General features: G+C 43.9%; 1 protein-coding gene across 1 annotated transcript in view; it reads right to left on the bottom strand.

The window, feature by feature from the left end:
• Nucleotides 1-20,144, bottom strand: part of LOC126426608 (Golgi integral membrane protein 4-like) — a 141,934-nt gene that overhangs the window by 84,226 nt on the left and 37,564 nt on the right. Inside the window, exons 4-5 of the mRNA XM_050088500.1 lie at nucleotides 9,780-9,958; nucleotides 4,953-5,111 (exon numbers count right to left, since the gene is read on the bottom strand). Of these exons, the coding sequence (XP_049944457.1) occupies nucleotides 4,953-5,111; nucleotides 9,780-9,958 (338 nt within the window). The remainder of the gene's footprint in view (nucleotides 1-4,952; nucleotides 5,112-9,779; nucleotides 9,959-20,144) is intronic.

A 20,144-nucleotide genomic window follows, 5' to 3' on the forward strand; every position in this document is an offset into this window, starting at 1 on the left:
GGGGGGAGAGGGGGGAATGGGGGGAGAGGGGGGAATGGGGGGAATGGGGGGAGAGGGGGGAGAGGAGAGAGAGAGGGAGTGGTGGAGATAGAGGGGTAGAGGGGGAGAGAAAAACACAGTCTGAAATGCATTCATTCTTATACAAATATTTTATCAAGAGAGAAATTGAATCAGGTTTCCAACTTATTGTAACATCCAATCCACTCAGAAGATAATCCAACCTGTTGACTTCCACCAAAACCTCCGTATTAACAAATGTGTCTGGAAATATATTTTAATCCAATGTAGAGTTTATGGCAGCTGAAGAAGTGTGTTCTGCAGATCTTAGATAATCACACTTCAGGGCTGCCACGTGATGGAAGAAAGTGTGTTGACCTAAAAATGAACTGTGCTCAAGCAATCAAAGGGACCAAATGCTGGACAACTGGCACAGGTTCGTCTGACCCAGCACCTTGGGAATGTCGAATAACCCGAATTAACAGTCTTGACGATAGATACCAACTATCCTACAAAAGCAAACCTTAAAAGTGTTGAGAACTGGAATTGAGTGCAGAATCCAGAAGCATATCAGAGCCCCACGCACCGCTCCCACAGGAACCGGGAACACTAGGCGGTACTAACGACAGGGCATGCAGAGGCAGTCACACTGTCAGTTTGCCTGTGCTCCGTACGCAAATGGAATGGGGAGAAGCCCAAACGTGTCATGCCGTGCTAAGTACCCTCAGCCGTGCACTTATCGGTGGTTTACAAGTGTAACAAAATTGCCCAGTCACGTACGAAACTGCTACGGACTCACCTCAGCTGCAGCTGGCCGGTAAGGACAATGTGGTTGTGTTTAGATTATAGAAACAAGTACACAAAAGAACTGCAAGACAGGCTAGTTGTGCTCTGCCAAAACTGCACCGTGCAGGATAAATATCTGGAAGGGACAGGATGGTGCGACCCCAGTGGGACTACAATAATGTTACCAGCTACACGAGCAGGAACAGGACAACAGCTCGACAGATGTGGCCCGGAGCAGCACAGACTGCAAATGTCGAGGCGGGGTCACTCTGAACCCGTTAGTACTATCATGACGCCATGGCTACACTAGATGATGAGACGACCTGGTGCCACAGCTGTAGCCACGGGTTCGAGACCAGGATGGGGCAGCCGCCTCTCGCACAGTGTCCTCCCTGGAGGACTCGGTGCAGCGGGCCTGCCGGCAGGCGGCCGGTCGTGAGCTGTGCGTGGCGGTCGTCCACAATACGAGTCGAGATAGATGTAACAGAACTTGAATAGTGTATTTGCCTCTTTCAGTTATGGTACAGAGATCAATCTTTCGTTCCTGTCTGTCTATTTATATATAATATTGCACGAATAAAGGCTGGGCGAGTGTAAAGCTATCGTTAAAAATGCACGCCGCACGATTTGTTCGGTCACAATAATAACAACATGCTTTTGAATACAATTAAAATATAACAGTGATACCTGTTTAGTGTTATTGGAAATAATATGTAGTAAGGTAGCCGATCCTATAAGAGGAGGTAAAATTGGGCATATTGAGGTGTTTTGCTTTATATCGACGAAGCCGACGATACGGCGTCATTTTTTCGTTTACTCTTAGAAATAAACAAGTAAAGAAGTGCTAATTGTGCATTATGAAAAAATATAGGGGCAAGTTTTAAATAAATACGGTATACGATCAGAGTAACAAAAGGACAATTAGTTACATGAAATCGCGGATAGCAAAGTGTGGTCATTAAATTGAGTACACCTACAGGGCGGTCAATTCCGGGATAAATCTATACGCATCTCACGAGGGACACGGTATTGAGACCGTTTTTTTTTTTTTTTTTAATTTTTTTATTTTATTTTTTTTTTTTTAATTTTATTATATCGCGGAGAGTGGGCTCCAATTTATGAAAAGGAGGAAAACATTAACTTTTACGCGAACTCTTAATAATTGCGGATCGGAGAGAAAAGTGTGTAATTGTCTTACGCCTAACAAATATTTGTGGAGGGCGGTGGCTAAACTAGAAGAGTCAATTACAAGAAAATGTATCATTATCATTGACTGTTGGTGTCGAGCAACTGAAACTGTTCATCAAAGGGTTTCGATGGAACTTGGGAGTTAGGGTTCAGGCACTCGCATATACTCCACATCAGAGTGTGAATGAGTGGTGAATGCGAAATAAAACTGTGAACAAAGTTATGTTAAATAAAACAGAAGAAGCAAGACAGTTTGGTCGTATCTGTTATTATTCCACAAACTGTAACATTTCTTCTCGTTGTACGAAGCCTTTATAGATGATCAATATGACAATTTGCTTCGAAGGGATCTCGTTACGAGTTAAGTTTTGGGGACCTGGTCAAGAGGGGGTAGTTCGTAGATCCAAACTACTGCAACTATTCTGGAATCAGGTGCTACCGTGACCGTCACGTGTTGTCAATGACTTAAGGGTACCACATCTCGTGCTCTATGATTGATGCGCCTTTCCACTCGGTATAACGGTGCCTCACGGCAACAACGACAACGCCGCCGACGAAGGAAGATACGGTAGACCTTGTCCCTGTGGAAAAGGTGCCAGTTGTGTCAACTGTGGAATATTCTCGCTTCAATGCCTACAGTTCCATGAAGTTCCAACGTGTGGTGACACAATAACGAGTCCTCAAAACGGCATCCGTCACAGGGTGTGTTCCTAGCAGAGGGGTGTCATCGAGTTTCTACTGGCGAAAATGCAGAGCGTCACAGATATTCGTAGGCATTCGCAGAATGTCTACGGAGGCCTCGAAGTGAACAAAAGCACAATAGGTTATCGCGTGAGGCGTCAATGAGGTCGCGCAAACTTGTCCGGTGTAACGCGTGCCAGCCGGCCGCACACAGCTGTCACTTGTGCGATGCTGCAATGTGCAGACATTTTCATTTGAGGTGATTAATGGATCACAATCAAACACCTTGCTGTTCAACTGTAAACTCTTTAGTAAATGTGTATGTCAGTAATATGCTAAAAACATAATATAAAATGGAGCGTAGCACGCATGCAGGGCACACACATAGTACAGTGTAAACCTTTTTGCACATCGTATGAACACACAAGTATGATACGCTCACACCTTTTGAGCTACCATACCATTTTTGGAGAAAGGGAACCTACTGCTCTCTATACTCCTCTACATAATTCTATCTCTTTCCCACAACCATTATAAATAGATTTTAACCTTGGTAACTTTAATCCTCACTCTATATCCAAACTAATTCTGTCTTTACTCTCTTTTGCAGAATCTCCTATCGATCTATTGTTATATATCTTCCTTCTCTTACCAAATGTATATCCTTTATTCGTGTAAAGTGATATCATTTATAACTCACTATGTTCTTATTTTTTCTCTTTTTATTTTCCTTATTTTTACACATTTACTAAATTTTATTAACATGGTAATACTTTGGAAATGTAACACCAAACCATGCACGCAGCATGTGATAGCGCAGATCTGGTCCGCCTCCTCGTGGCTAGGGACGGAAACGGTGCAGTTACTCGCAAACAAACCATTTGCGAGTGGCCGCAACGGCTAAGAGACCATGACTTGCTGCATACATACTGAATTCAGTAAGCTAACAGTGCACCTTAGTTATCAAGGCAGTGGGTTTCGCATACGGTTTAAAAAAAAAAGAATGTTCAAATGGCCATCTCCGTTGGTAGTTGTGACACACTAGTCCACCAGTCGGAGTACTCAGAGATATGTGCCAGCTGGGTTCATCGCCGCCTAACAGAAGACTGTAAAGATCAATGAAGTACCATCTGTGCAGTGTTACTCGCACGTTACGGGGCTGATCGACACGACGGGCAATAAAACGTGGGTTCGGAACCGAAACTGCATTTCCTCTGAAGAAAAAGTTCAAAGCTGCACCCTCGGCTCACAAAGTCACGGCGACAGCCTTCTGGGACTCCGAAGGGGTTATTCTGCTCGATGTCCTCCCTTGTGCCACAACAATTAACTCCGAAGTACATTGTGCTACCCTCAGGAAATTGAAGAGACTACTTCGAGTGTTTGGTGCCAGAAAAATTGAAAATGAACTTCTCCTTCTACACGACAACACGAGGCTACACAGAAGTCTGTGCACCCGATAGCAGGTCACAAAAGTCGTGCTGGACCGTTCATCCTCCTCCACCTTACGGTTCAGATCTTGCGCTTTCTGACTCCTATCTGTTTCGCCCGATGTAGGATGCACTCTGTGGGAAGCAGTACACAGATGGTGGGGAGGTTACTGATGCAGCAAGATATCAGATCCAAATTCGACCAGTCGAGTGGTACTGTGCAGGCCCTCCCAGTAAGGTAGCAGGAGACCATCGCACCGGACGGAGATTATGCTGAAGACTGGATTTTGGAGCCAAAAGAGTAGGGGATAGATATTACGGTGTATCAGACTCTCGAATAAAACCGAACATGCTTTCAGAAAAAAAAGAAATGTGTTGCATTAGTTACTGAATGCTCCTCACAGATGTAGCGTACGATAAAAACTGTTTCCCAGTATCCACCTAAAAACGAGTGTACGAACATATGAAGGGGTTTGCGGAAGAAATCTCAATTTCACAACAGTCTGTCTGACCACATCACCTGTTGTGTTTTTTCACACACAACATGATGGTAACAAGTATTTCCATTTGTATCAGTGGAAAGAACATCCTACTTACTATACAGGACACACCAAACAATGGAATTCACACCATCCTTTTACAATATTGCCTACTATACAATTTGTTTTACCTAATTGCATGTATCATTTTGTCTTTGGATTGAGCCAACATGTAACACCCGACAATTCAAAGTGACAGTATTGCGGCCTAGCATTTTCTTACGGTGACCCCACAGTGCCGACAGGGATAGCAGTGCTTCACTCCTGAGGGACGTACTCTGCCAACGCTGCCTGTCCACTTCACCCCACTCCACAAAACACTGCCGGCACGCACCTTCAGATCCTGGAGCTCGGCCGCCTTGGATGCCCGCAGCTGTGTCAGCTGCTGCTGCAGCGCGCTCACCGACGCCTCCAGGCTGCTCTTGCGTTCCAGCCACTCCAGCCGCTCCGTACGCAGCTTCTGCGTCTCCTCCTCCAGGTCTCCGTGCTGGCCCTGTGAGGGACAATTAGAGTTCGGTCGTCAGTCAGCCAGCTACGAGCGTGCATACTATTACAATTAAACTGGCCGACAAAAAAAATCGAGCACCCCGAAGACGCAGCCGGATCCCGACGAAACTCCGTACGCATACGCACCGCCGGCGGGTACAGGTCGAACGACCGCCAGACTCTATTACTGTTGTCCGTGTTTAGTGTCGCTAAATGACCCCGTACGATAAATGCGGGGTACAGACGGCATCAGATTTTGACCAGTCAGTGTGAAGGACACAAAGGTGTCACATACTCGTATCAATTAGCATTATCAGCTCCTGACACCACTTGAAAGGGACGCTACTAAAGGTTTGCATTTGACCAGCCGGTCAAACTGTGCAACGATCAGATTTACTGGTAGTTCAGATGTGACTGTGGTCCTACGTCAGACTACTTGTGATAGTGACGGTTGGTGTACTCATTGTCACGGTTACAGTGACTACGTCTGACAACCGTAACAGAGGACCACTGGTCTGTAGCGCCTCCACATCTGTGGCTGCCATCCCGGAACGATGAACACACTTCCTGCAACATACCGTGCCATCCTGCAACATGTCAGCAGCCAACAGCAGCCAGGCTACGGAATTACTGGCCCCGTAATGACAAGAATGGTCGCCTTTAGAGTGTTGCCGTGAATGGGAACCCTAGACCGTAGTGTGTTCTGCACCACCCCAGAGGGTCAACACCGGCAGCAACTGGGGAAGAGGTACCGTTCTTCCGACACTTCGGGGAAGAACAGTGGTGTCACTCTGGGCATCACTTCGTGAGGAGCCTTCGTGTACGACTATAGGTGCGGCCGGTAGTCGTTCGGCAAACTCTGACAAGCGATACCGTCACGGACGTCCCGCTGCCTCACACGCTACCTCTAACGGGACTGCACTGTGATGGCATTTTTTGACAGGACAATACTCGTCTGTACGCAGCACGTGTCTCTAAAGACTGTCGCTGCGATGCCGAGGTACTCCTGCGACTGACGGGAGCCCCGGATCTGCCACGAACGGAGAACGAGTGGGACCGCCTCGGCTGTCAACTCCGCCCTAGTGCACTATCCGAGATCAGTAGTAGTGGGCCACCTCATCTAGGAGAGGATACAATGCCTTTATGGCCCCTTGTGGCCCAAATCAGTGTGTGCATCTGGGCCAGAGGGGGGGAACGTCATACTGACGAGTGGGCTCACAGTGGTAAGTTCTTTCGTAACAACTGAAATAACATCACGTACATCCTCAACCAGTAGAGTTTCATTTCCATTGCTCCGCCCTTCCTTTTGTGTGCTTCAAATTTTTTTGCCACACAGTGTTTACTTCCATCCACAGTTGGACATCATTTCAGAAGTGACAACTATTCTGCACGGACTGTCATTAAATGACGACGTTTCGATCTCCGGTCCGAAGAACAGTTTTAGGTAGCTCTCAAAACAAGATTCCTGGTGACACCGTCTTCCCCAGCAGTCCGCATCCGGAGATCTGGGGACTGTCAGTATATTTTACCCAAAATGATACTGTCGTCATTAAGCGACACAGTAGAGCTGCAGGTCACCTGTATCCCTCACATTCAGCCACTCGCACGTGGCGGCCGATGTTACGAGGTCAGATCAGTCCGCCATCCAAACTGTTGCCCCTGAGGTAAATGAATCCTTATTCGTTCCTCTCAACAGAACATAATCTTTACGTAAACAGTGATTATATATTTCATACGCACAAACTGTGGATCTTGCCAAGGTCGGTTAAATTCGTTGCCTCGACAATACGTACCGTATGGCTGTCCGTATGTAGTCACACCGTATAGGTATCTGTAGAGAGGACGGACTAACCCATGGTTTCTGAATAAGGGTGGCAGCCTTTTTAGTAATTGCAGGGGCAGCAGCCTGGATGACATACTGATCTGCGCTTATAACATTAACTGACAAGCCTCGCTGTAATGGTCTAGATGGCCTCGTTGTGATGGTATTGCAAATAGCTGAAAGCAAGGGGAAACTACAGACATTTTTTTCCTCGAGGTAAATAATTTGGATGTAAAATCGGGCCCTGCTCGGACTGCCAGGAGGGAACAACTCAGGATGATGATATATTATCAGGAATATATGCCAACCAGCTCAGCAGATGATGAAGAGGCTGCAAGAACGTTTGACGAGGTAAAAGAAATTTTTCAGACAGCTAAGTGAGACAAAAATTTAACTGTGACGGGGGACCGGAAATCGATACAAGAAAGGGAAGAGAAAGAAAAATGTTGGAGTACAAGGACATGAAAGAAGAAGCTGGCTGGTGTAGTTCTGCACAAAGTATAATTTTACCATTGCGAATATTTGATTTAATAATTTTGAAACGAGTTTGTATGTGTTCATTAACAGTTTTTCACTATCAAGTTCATTTTAAACAAAAATCTATTGTAACCGAGTTCCTCTTCATCATATGCTACAATTTGACCTGAAATATTTTATAATTATAGATCTAGAAAACTGTAGCTCTAAGAAAATTTTCTGAAAATAGAGATAGACAAACATCTAAAACAGAAAACTGCGTCACATCAATCACAGCTTAGATTTCTCTGAATGGAGTGAGATATTAGAAATTCTTCGGGTTTTGCTAGGAACCTTTTATTTGTTGAGGTTTTCCGAGTCGCATGTTGGGGAGTCTGAAGATGGAAGACTGCTCTTCTGAATCGTGTATTTCTTCGCTTCTGTATTGCTATTTCACTTGTCCCCCTATCCCTACAGGGGTGGGAAATGAGCTGTGAGCAGCTCACATGTACTTTCTACAGCAAGTGAGATTTAAAATATAAAATAAGTGATTTAATGTACATTAAAATGATGTTAAAATACATATTACTTGTAGGTTAGAATACTAATAAACTTTTATGAGTTTTTCTTAAATGGTAATAGATGATTTACTGAGAAATACATAAGTAAAACTGATATTTGCCACTGGAGACGAACGTGGTGCTGCACATTTTGGGGTATTTAGAGAAGAGAGATTATGAGAAATGAGTAATAACTGTTACAAATTCTTGTGGGATGGAGTTTGGGATGGACACGAGGACCTCAGATCAAGAAGTTGTAAGGGTGGGGATCAGAGTAAACCTGACATAGGTAGCAAAATGTGTATTCAGTTAAAGCAGGAAGCACCGGTATGTCTCTGGTCAGATTTCATCGTTAGCTTTAGGAAGATGGGTTTCATTGGGAAAGGGTGTGGAGAGAGTGTGAGTGCACAGAGTGTGGGAATGTGCTGGAACAAGTGTGCAGAAGTACAAGTGTGCAGAAGAAGAGAGTCAATAATTGGGTGGTTGGTGTCAAGTTTGTGGAAAGTGTACCAAATCAGTACAAGATAGGGGAATTTTTAGATGCAGAGGAAGTTAATAATTTCATACACGATTCGAGTGGGAGAGGGTACACAGATCCAGAAAGCGAGGCAGCGTGCACAGTATTTGAGAATTTGTAGGTAGAGGTAGAATTCTGGTAAAGCAGTAAGCCAGGTAATAGTGGCACATCAGAGGTTAGGTCAGACGAATGCAACGTATTTTATGTGTACAGTGCAGAGAGAGAATCCTCACACACAGCGCGTTAGTAGGTTTGGTCCATTGTTATCATATTATGAGGTGATTAAAGTAAGAATAGGAAATGACACGACTGAAGACACTGAAACTGGGACAGGCATTAAAACAAGTTGTAGTCTTTCACCTATTCTGTTTAACTTACATTCACACAATTTAGCTAAAAACTGCTTCCAATCAAACAATGGTGTGACACTGGGAGGAAGGACAATCGAGTGTTTCAGATTTTCCAACGATGTGGTGTTACTGAGCAAAATGAAAAGGTCATCGACAATATCTTACAATAACTGAAATCGGGTGAGAGGAATATGAGATAGAGATATGTGTGAGGAAGACTAAGGTAAAAGTTTTTACAACGCAAACCAGGAAGATGAAAGAAAATATGCGATGCATTAGGGGAAGAAGTTGATAATTTCACCTAAGTAGAATGCAAACTTACCAGTAATGTGACACGTAATCGAGGAACAAAAAAATGACAGCTTTCGCCAAATAAATGTTAACTGAAGGAGAAGTATTTTCTGTGGCCCATTAAATAAGCAATTATGGAAATGATTAGTGAAGTGTCTTTTGAAGTGTTTACCTGAATGGTTCAAAAAACGGATATTGCAGCAGGGAGTGGAGGAATGCTCACAGGCTTATCAGCTGTGGATCTGGATAAGAATGGAAGGTGTGAAGTGGTCAGATACAATAAGGAACAAGACTGTGTTACACAGTGTGAATGAGAACTGAGACAAATCCTGGGAACTACGGTGTGATGCAGCTCACCGTGCTACTCTGTCCTGCGCAAGCTTCTTCACCTCTGTACAACTGCTGAGGCCCTCATCCACTCCAAACTGCTTACTGTACTCATCTCTCAGTCTCCCTCTATGATTTTTACCCCACGCAGACACAACTCACATAGACGCGACCACTGTCTCTCGCTACCGAAGCTGGACTGAGAGCGACTGCTGCCAGCAGAGAACTGGGAGGACCATAGAAAGCTAAACTTACTGTCCGACGAGCAAAACGCAAAATCGATACGGTCGAGACGACACGTCCTCGGACGTCGCCGAGCTCCGGCCGCGACCGCTAGCCGCGCGGCTCCTACCTGCAGGATCTTGTACTGCTGCTGCAGCGAGCTGTAGCGGTTGCTCGCCTCGAGCGACTGCCGCTCGCGCAGCGACCGCTCCTCCTCGGCGCGCGCCTGCAGCGACTCGCGCGTGTGCCGGTGGTCGTTCTTCTCCTGCTGCAGCGACTTCTCCAGCCTCAGCTTGTACTCCACCACCACTGTGAGAACACACGAGAACACCAAACCTTCAGTCAGTGGCACATCATATGCTGTAGTGGGACTTGCAGGCACTGTACTCGTCTGGCACACTCGTATGTGTCTTTCACACAGTGTTGAATGAAATTCATATATATTGTAATAATTAATATACACTACTGGCCATTAAAATTGCTGCACCACGAAGATGATGTGCTACAGATTCGAAATTTAACAGACAGGAAGAAGATGCTGTGATATGCAAATGATTAGCTTTTCAGAGCATTTGCACAATGCTGGCGCCGGTGGCGACACCTACAACGTGCCACGAGGAAAGTTTCCAACAGATTTCTCATACACAAACAGCAGTTGACCAGCGTTGCCTGGTGAAATGTTGTTGTGATGCCTCATGTAAGGAGGAGAAATGCCTACCATCACGTTTCAGATTTTGATAAAGGTCAGATTGTAGCCTATCGTGAAGGCGCTTTATTGTATCACAACACTGCTGCTCGTGTTGGTCGAGATCCAATGACTGTTAGCTGATTATGGAATCGGTAAGTTCATGAGGGTAATACGGAACGCCTTGCTGGACCCCAATGACCTCGTATCACTAGCAGTCGAGATGACAGGCATCTTATCCGCACGGCTGTAACGGATCGTGCAGCCACGTCTCGATCCCTGAGTCAACAGATGGCGACGTTTGCAAGACAACAACCATCTGCACAAACAGTTCGACGACGTTTGCAACAGCATGCACTATCAGCTCGGAGACCGTGGCTGTGGTTACCCTTGACTCTGCATCACAGACAGGAGTGCCTGCGACGGTGTACTCAACGACAAACCTTGGTGCACGAATGGCAAAACGTCATTCTTTCGGATGAATCGAGGTCCTGTTTACTGCATGACGATGGTCGCATTCGTGTTTGGCGACATCGCGGTGAACGCACATTGGAAGTGTGTATTCGTTATCGCCATACTGGCATATCACCCGGCGTGGTGGTATGGGGTGCCATCGGTTACACGTCTCTGTCACCTCTTGTTCGCATTGACAGCACTTTGAACAGTGGATGTTACATTTCAAATGTGTTACGACCCGTAGCTCTACCCTTCATTCGATCCCTGTGAAACCCTACATTTCAGCAGGATAATCCACGACCGCACCTTGCAGGTCCTGTACGGGCCTTTCTGGATACAGAAAATGTTCGACTGCTGCCCTGGCCAGCACGTTGTCCAGATCTCTCACCAATTGAAAATGTCTGGTCAATGGTGGCCGAGCAACTGGCTCGTCACAATACGCCAGTCACTACTCTCTATGAACTGTGGTATCGTGTTGAAGCTGCACGGGCAGCTGTACCTGTACACACCATCCGAGCTATGTTTGACTCAATGCCCAGGCGTATCGAGGCCGTTATTACGGCCAGAGGTGGTTGTTCTGGGTACTGATTTCTCAGCATCTATGCACCAAAATTGCGTGAAAATGTAATCACATGTCAGTTCTAGTATAATATATTTGTCCAATGAATACCTGTTTATCATCTGCATTTCTTATTGGTGTAGCAATTTTAATGGCCAGTAGTGTATCAGTGTGTGTGTGTGTGTGTGTGTGTGTGTGTGTGTGTGTGTGTGTGTTTGTGTGTGTTTCACACTTGGACTGACTTCAGCCAAAAACGACACACATATCCCGTACTTTCAGGCAACAATCGCTGTGGGGCTAAGAGCCATCTGGCTATCATAGTTCAGTAGATACAATGCCATAAACATTAAGATACGTGGAAACTGCCCCATTGTGGATGATGTTCTGTAAGCTCTATTTGCAACACATGTTGCAGACAGTGTCCACATATGCCACTTAATGTCACTACACAAATATACGATTGTACGACACGTAGTTCGAGAGAGATGATGTCGTAAACACCGAGATGAATGAAAATTGCTGCAATGTGTACAAAGTTTTGATACATTTATTCTTTAGTACTAAGACTCTCTAACAGTTGAGTCAACTTAAGGAAATCACCTACCTCTGGCAGTGCTTTGGACAGCTTTCAACTGTAAAGCACAGACAACTGTAGGTGAAAACGGTAGCCGTTTGTAGACCTACGAAGAGGGTATGCCATAGAGACATTTATGAAATCAAGTAGCAGATATGTGAACAGCTTTCAACAACTGTTTCATAATTTCAGAAGGGTTTTCACGAATATACGGAAATGAATTTTTTCCGATACTTCACTACAGACACAGTTCAGTTTTAGTTTCATTTCTGATAGACAACTGGCAAAATGAATACACAGGCAATGCCCTGTTTGTCAGCTAGTGATGCAACACATCAATGGATCCTGGCCCGATCTGGTGGTCACGTGTGTGAGGGGTGCTTGCTCGTGTGAATGAATGGCATACGTTTCTCTTTCTTTTGCGACGAAAGCTTATGTGTAGCGCCTCTTAACTGTGCCTGTCTGCAACTGAATGTGTCACCTTTAGGGTAAGTCAGAATCTATCTTTTCCTACATTCTCAATTTTGAAAGTAATTTATCTACGTAACAACATTAGAAAATATGGTTTACGAATGAACAGTTTTTGTAGGCAGGCAAGGTGAAAAATTGTGGATCTTTCTTAACTTTTCCACGCATCACTGTCTCCAGCTATACACATCTATGCATATGTGATACCACATCGTCTATTGGCAGGTCCCTCTCATCCGGGGTCTATGAGTCACAGAAGCTACAAAGTTTACCACTTTCTCATCTATCGGCACTACTACACGATTTGCCTTCTTAAGATAAGTACTTCCCAGCAATTTTCTTTCATAATTTATTGGTTTTGTTGACTGATACAGAATTATATAACAACTCTGCTTTGTACTAAAGAAATCTACAACATGAAAGAATGTCTAGGAAGATGCATAGAAGGCAAGAAGGGACACACTACTAAAAGGAGTGGAGAAAGCATTTGGAAGAGGTGAGGGGGGTGGGGCAGAGACAACAGGGTGTGAAGCACTGCCACAAGCGAGTAGCCGTGTAAGGTGAAGAAGATTATTATTAGTCTTTTCTATTTCAGTCATCTATGATGCACAACAAGTAACTTCCCCATGATTTTATTCTCTTCTGATTTTTGGTCTTTACAACATTTTTTCATTATTTCACTGTGTTCTTTTCTGTTTCCACCTGCCCATACATTATGCATTTTCCGAGATTTTCCTGAAAATCCAGGAACTTCCTAATCTTGTAATAAAAGGCTGGCCTGTCTAGAATTCATACCAACATTTTTTTCACTTCCCTGAACCAAGTGATCTCTATTTTGTCAAAACGGTCATTTTTTCAGTAAGTCTTTCTGGGTTCACCCAAGTGACCATAAAACTAAATTCTCATTTTTGTGATATTATCAGACAGTTTTTCTGTTTGTGTATAAATTTCTTCAGTACTTCTCATACCAACTATTTTCCACAGTACCTTGCTTTCCTTTCCTCCACCTACTCAATTTCTCCCTTTCTATTGAGGGCTAAACAGTCCAGCCTGATGCATAAAGACACTCCACTTTTAAGACAATGTTGTAGTATTCAATTTTCTTTTTTTTTTACTGTAAATGTCCTTTGTTAATTGATAAACAATTTCCATTTTCTGGGATCTACTTTTCATTTTATTATTATTATTATTATTATTATTATTATTATGTGGCATGCATCTTCATTGATTAACTGTGATTAATGTGTACCATTTAAGTGAATCTAATTCAACTGATAACTAACTTCTTGAGCACTTGAGCAAAATATCGTGACAGTCAACTGGAAGCTTTTATGTATTGAATACTTTCTTCCTTAAAGATGAACTACCTCAGAATACATTCTCTGACCAGATAACAACAGTATTACGAAAAGGATACATTGCTATTCACCATTGAGAGGGGACGTTGAGCTGTAGACAGGCACAACGAAAGGCCTGCTGTACCTGTGAGCTTTCGGCGAAAAGGCCGCCTTTTAAAGAAGAAACACACACACACACACACACACACACACACACACACACACACACACACACACACACACACCACTGCCTCGGGCCAATGAGGCTTGACTGCACTGCAAGCATTTGCATTGTCAAACCTCCTGACAACAACTAGCAATCCTACCCTGTTCCCACCACTATCTATCCTTTCCACAATACTGCTGTTAAATCACCCTGGATTTCCCATTCTTTATTTTACCTGATCAAAGATGTATAGTCAGGATACACACTACGTCAACAAAAGTATCCAGGCACCCACAAAAACATACGTTTTTCATATTAGGTGTATTGTGCTGCCATCTACTGCCAACTACTCCATATAACGACCTCAGTAGTCATTAGACATCGTAAGGGAGCAGAATGGGGTGCTCCGTAAAACTCACGGGCTTTGAACGTGGTCAGGTGATTGGGTGTCACTTGGGTCATATGTCTGTACACAAGATTTGCACACTCCTAAACATCCCTAGGTCCACTGTTTATAATGTGATAGTGAAGTGGAAACGTGAAGGGACACGTACAGCACAAAAGTGTACCGGTTGACCTTGTCTGTTGACTGACAGAGACCGCCGACAGTTGAAGAGGGTTGTAATGTGTAATAGGCAGACATCTATCCAGACCGTCACAGAGGAATCCCAAACTGCATCAGGATCCACTGCAAGTACTATGACAGTTGGCCTTGAAGTGAGAAAACTTTGATTTCATGGTTGAGCGGCTGCTCATAAGCCACACACCACACCACTAAATGCCGAATGACACCTCGTTCAGTGTAAGAAGTGTAAACATGGGACCACTGAAAAGTGGAAAAACATTGTGGGGAGTGACGAATCATGGTACACAATGTGGCGATCCGACGGCAGGGTGTGGGTATGGCGAATGCCCGGCGAACGTCATCTGCCAGCGAGTGTAGAGCTAACAGTAAAATTCAGAGGTGGTGGTGTTACGGTGTGGTCGTGTTTTTCATGGAGGGGGCTTGCACCCCTTGTTGTTTTGCGTGGCACTATCACAGCACAGGCCTACATTGATGTTTTAAGCACCCTCTTGGTTCCCACTGTTGAAGATCAATTCGGGGATGGTGACTGCATCTTTCAAGACGATCGAGCACCTGTCCATAATGCACGGCCTGTGGCGGAGTCGTTACACGACAATAACATCCACGTAATGGACTGGCCTGCACAGAGTCCTGACCTGAATCCTGTAGAACATGTTTGGGATGTTTTGGAATGCCGACTTTGTGCCAGGCCTCACCGACCGACGTCGATACCTCTCCTCAGTGCAGCACTCCGTGAAGAATGGGCTGCGATCCCCAAATAACCTTCCAGCACCTGATTGAACATATGCTTGCAAGAGTGGAAGCTGTCATCAAGGCTAAGGGTGGGCCAACACCATACTGAATTCCAGCATTACCGATGGAGGGTGCCACGAACTTTTAAGTCATTTTCAGCCAGGTGTCCAGATACTTTTGATCACCTAGTGTTAAATACGGGGTGCGGTCAGCCTTCATTTTTGTGACAGTTCGAACAATGCTGTGATCGCTTTCAATGAGCTGTTTCAAGTCTGTAGTCTCCGGAGGGATTTCCCATTCTCCTTCAAGAGCCAAAACCAGAGAGGGAAGTGATGTCGGACGCTGGGGTGTGGAGCAAACTCGACGATTTGAGTCACTGTAAGGACCAGAACTCTGTGGAAGTCAGACCACTTCAGAAATGTTATTGTCGACCAACCATCGGCTCACAGATGATGATTTAAGACAGAGTGCACTGCCGTGCTGATACAAACAGTGACCGCTTCTGGACTGTTCCTCTACTGTACGCAGTATACAATGCTGTAAAACGTGTTCATATCGTGTGCGCGAGGGAGGTTTTTTTTTTTTGCCCCCCACCCCCTTATTGCGGTTAAGAAAACGTTACGTTAGGAACGATATGAGTATGTGCACGCGACCGCGCGCACACGCGCACGCACACGCGCACGCAAACAAAAAAACCACCACCAGCACCTCCGTATTTCGTGTTGGCATTACACATGATGGCATGTAATATTCTCCACGAATTCATCAAACCCAGACACTTCCATCACGCTGATCTGTTACTCCAAATCACTCCCTTCCAGTTATCCACGGCCGAGAGCTGTCACTGTTTATACCACCTTAAGTGTAGTTAACACGGACTACAGACGTGTGTGGCTTACGGAAAGCTGCTCGATGCCTGTACCCTATTCGTTTTAACTACCTACAAACACTCCGTGCTAGCTGAGCTGTCGGCAGCACTGGGATTCTCAAGTGACCCCCCTCCACTGTAATTTTTTACGACTACTCTCTGTACTGCTCGCCAAACCTCATTGTCAACATGGGGTCTGCCCGGTCTCAGTTTAGCTGCAGCTGTTCCTTCGCATTTTCTACTTCACGACGACATCACCGGCAGCTGATTCAGAATGGTGAACTGCCCCCGAAGAATTTGTTACTCTTTTTATACTGGCGGGCCGACAGCCTCACTGCAGAGGCATCACTGGTTCCCATCACTTCACCGAATTTGAGGGCTGTCAGGTTGGGCTAGCACTAGGGTGGATGACTGCCCCGCCTGTCGAGCACTGTCGGGGAGTGGGGTGCACTCGGCCCTCATGAGGCAAACTGAGGAGCTATTCGACCGAGAAGTAGCGGCTCTCGTCTCTTAAACTGGCAAAACAGCCGCGAGAGCAGTGTGCCGACCGCGCGTCCCTCCGTATCCGCATCCGGCGACGGCTGCGGGCCGAGGGTGACAGCGACTGGTCGGTACTGTCGGGCCTCCGTGGCCCGTACGGGAGGAGTGAGGCTTATATTGACGAATTGCCTGTGTTCTGCCATCTAGTAGTCAATTCTGCATTACACTGGGGTGTCCGGGAACTTTTGATCAGTTTGTGTATCATTCTGAAACACAATACTGAGTGGAACTAAGTATATAATGTCATCAATTCTGTTCCTTCTCCTACTTTTAATTCTCGTCAGAGTATGCATCACAAAAATGGAAGATTACACTTGAAATTTATCACTACTGTTGTAGCATTTGATGTACAAAACCAACTGTGCACAAGCCATTAATTCACTGGTGGACATGACGATCTCAGTGTGAACAGCAAACCTGATGGACACAAAGAGGTCATTTGTATAAACACTGGGCCTGCCCAATACTGAAATCTGGCTGTACATCAACGAATTACTCTCCTCTTCATCTGTGCTAGAGGAATCGCAGTCTTCAGTACAAACTCTCTCTGTGCTGCTCATGGAGGGATTAGTTATATAGTGCACAATTATGTAGTTACTAGGAATCAGAAGGGCTTAGCTTCCGATAGCAAAATTTCAAGCACTGCCAACAAACATCTAGATGTACAAAATAAACGATGCCTAGCTTTCAGAAATGCTACTTCCTTCCTCATATTGATAAGATAGATGGATAGATAATATTTGAAGAGGATAGTTGCTACTCAGCATATAGTGGAGATGTTGAGTCGCAGATAGGAACAACAAAAAAACTGTCAGGAAGTGAGCTTTCACCCAACAAGACCCTAATCAAAAATAGACGACACACATGCAAACACAACTCACACACACACACACACACACACACACACACACACACACACACACACACACACACACGACTACAGTCTCTGGTTGCTGAGGCCAGACTGTGAGCAGCGTTGTTTGATGAGAGAAGCAACCAGGTGGTGGGGGTAAGGAGGAGGCTGGGGCAGGGAGGAGGAAGATAGCAGGGTAGGGGCAACTGTTTCTCACAGGAGCATACAGAGTGAGAGGGTATGGCAGCTAGGTGCTAGGAGAGGTAGGGAGGTTAGATGAAGGGCAGGGGGAGGGGGGGGGGGGGAGGGCGTCAGTGGAAAAGGAGAGAAGTAATAAGGCTGTGGATGTGTTGGTGGAATAAGAGAGAGGGCTGTGTAGTGGTGGAACAGGAACAGCGAAGGGGCTATATGGGTAAGGACAATGGCTAATCAAGGTTGAGATAAAGAGTTTACAGGAAGGCGGGATATAGTGCGAGGAGTGTCCCCATCTGCACAATTCTGGTGGCCAATACCATGTCAAATCAACACACTTCTAACATGAATTTTAACTCAACATCTCAGATTTTGATGAAACTTGGCACAAAGCAAGCCTACATATAGATTAAGAGAAATGCCCAGTTTTATTCAAATCCATTGACCGATTTTGAAAATATGGCAGGGTGAAGTTGTCAAACATATAAAAAAAATAAATTAATTAATTAAAAAAAAAAAAACAAAAAACAAAAAAAAAACCTACACCACCATAATTTCAAATTTCTTTAGCAACTCTCCTATTTGAGATAAAATGTTGGGAGAGGTGTCATTTTGCAGAATTTTCCATGGACATTCCTGTGATATACAACACAATATGGGATCAAGACGAACTTTCAGAACGAAAATTACCTGCAAAAGGCAATGGTCCCGAGTTTGAATCTCGGTCCGGCACACAGTTTTAATCTGCCAGGAAGTTTCAAGATTAAAAAAAAAATTAATTTGCCTGAAAATTTAAATTTTTAATTTCTCAAAAAATTTCCAAAAATTATATATACTGCTTCACATTATTGTTCACTAATTCCCTAAGTATGAAAGTGGGACTGCAATGGGTTCACACATTTATAAAATTTCAAAAATTCATGTTTCACTAAAAAGTGAAATTTTTTTAAAAATTTGTAGGTTTAAGTGGGCATATACATAATTTACCAGCTAATGAAGTTACACTATTGTGTAAATTTATTTGTAATATGTTTATAAAATGTCACTAGTGACTGTCACGAGTGATTATTTTATCAGAAGTACTAAGACTAAGTTTTTTAATACAATTGTAATCTGTAACTATAATTATTAAGATCTGACTGCTATATGTGAAAAGAACAAACTGGGACAGAATCACACGCAGCTAACTGCTATTACTGTAGCTGCCCAGGCCCTGCCACCTGCAACACTGAGTCTGGTGGTGTTATCATTCAGCTGCTTTAAACCTCCAAGTCTTCATGCTGGTTTAGTGGCTGTCTGGATGTGGCTGCTGTTAGTAATTAATGTGGTGATATAAGCGTTGTTAATATTTTGTAAGGTGCTGGTTAGTGAATAAAATTATTATCCAAGTCGTTACTCACTATTTCAGTACATTTTCTTAGTGTTCTGTACAGACACATTTATAAATTTTAATTGGAGGCTGTATTATACAATGGCTCAGGAAGAAAGATATTGGACACTACAATGTTGCTGTCCTTTAAAAGAAAAACAGAATGATTCAGTGAAAAACATGAATAGACTAAGAAATTTGGCTGGTTGGATGTGTGATATGTTCCCTGATATCCCAAAGATATCAAAAATTTGTGACGATTCTAGGAAGAAGATTGGTTCATTGAAAAATATTCAAGAAAATTGTGATTGTAGAAAATCTTCAGACAATGATGAGACAAACTACGTTTCTCCACCTTCAGCTGTTCTGGTGATAATACACCTCTTCAGCAATTAGTAGATTCCCTTGTATATAGTACAAAACTTAAGACAAAGCAGTATTCCACCATATAATTAAAAACCATTGAGTTAGGACTTAAAATAACAATTATTTGCTAATACAAAGGATTCCTCAGAAAAAAAATGTGAGTCATTGGAACAGTCTGCAAGCTGGAAGCTAGTTTTTGTTGAAGTAGTAAGAGAAAGAAAGTAATGCTATTAACTTGTTTGCCTGAATCTTGGACTGACAGGAATGCATGAATTTAATGCTCCCAACTACAAAGTATGCCAGACAAAAAGGCTTTGAATGAAAAAGGCATATTAGAAAGTCCTGATTAAAAACTGGAAAAGAACTTGTCACAAGAAGTTGTGCAAACAGTGCATAATTATTTTTATGGAGATGATGAAATGAGCAGAGTAATGCCAAGGAAGAAAGACTGTAACTGTGAAGGTGGAAGATGGAGACAGAACAGTAATATCTAAAAATATTTATTTTATGCAATTTTAAAAAAGAATATAATAGTTTCAAAGCTAAATTTCTAGCAATGATGACTGGGTTTTCTGATGTGCAGAACTGCACCAAAAACACTGCATTTTAGCTGATCATGGTAGACTACACTCAGTACGTGTTCACACTATCCATCAAAATGTCAAACTAATGATAGAAAACACTAAACTCGGCAGCTTAACCGACGGGGAGTTGGCCTCTTATGAACACTCTTTTGCAAAAGTG

Source organism: Schistocerca serialis, chromosome 11, assembly GCF_023864345.2.
Source record: "Schistocerca serialis cubense isolate TAMUIC-IGC-003099 chromosome 11, iqSchSeri2.2, whole genome shotgun sequence".
Lineage (NCBI taxonomy): Eukaryota > Metazoa > Arthropoda > Insecta > Orthoptera > Acrididae > Schistocerca > Schistocerca serialis.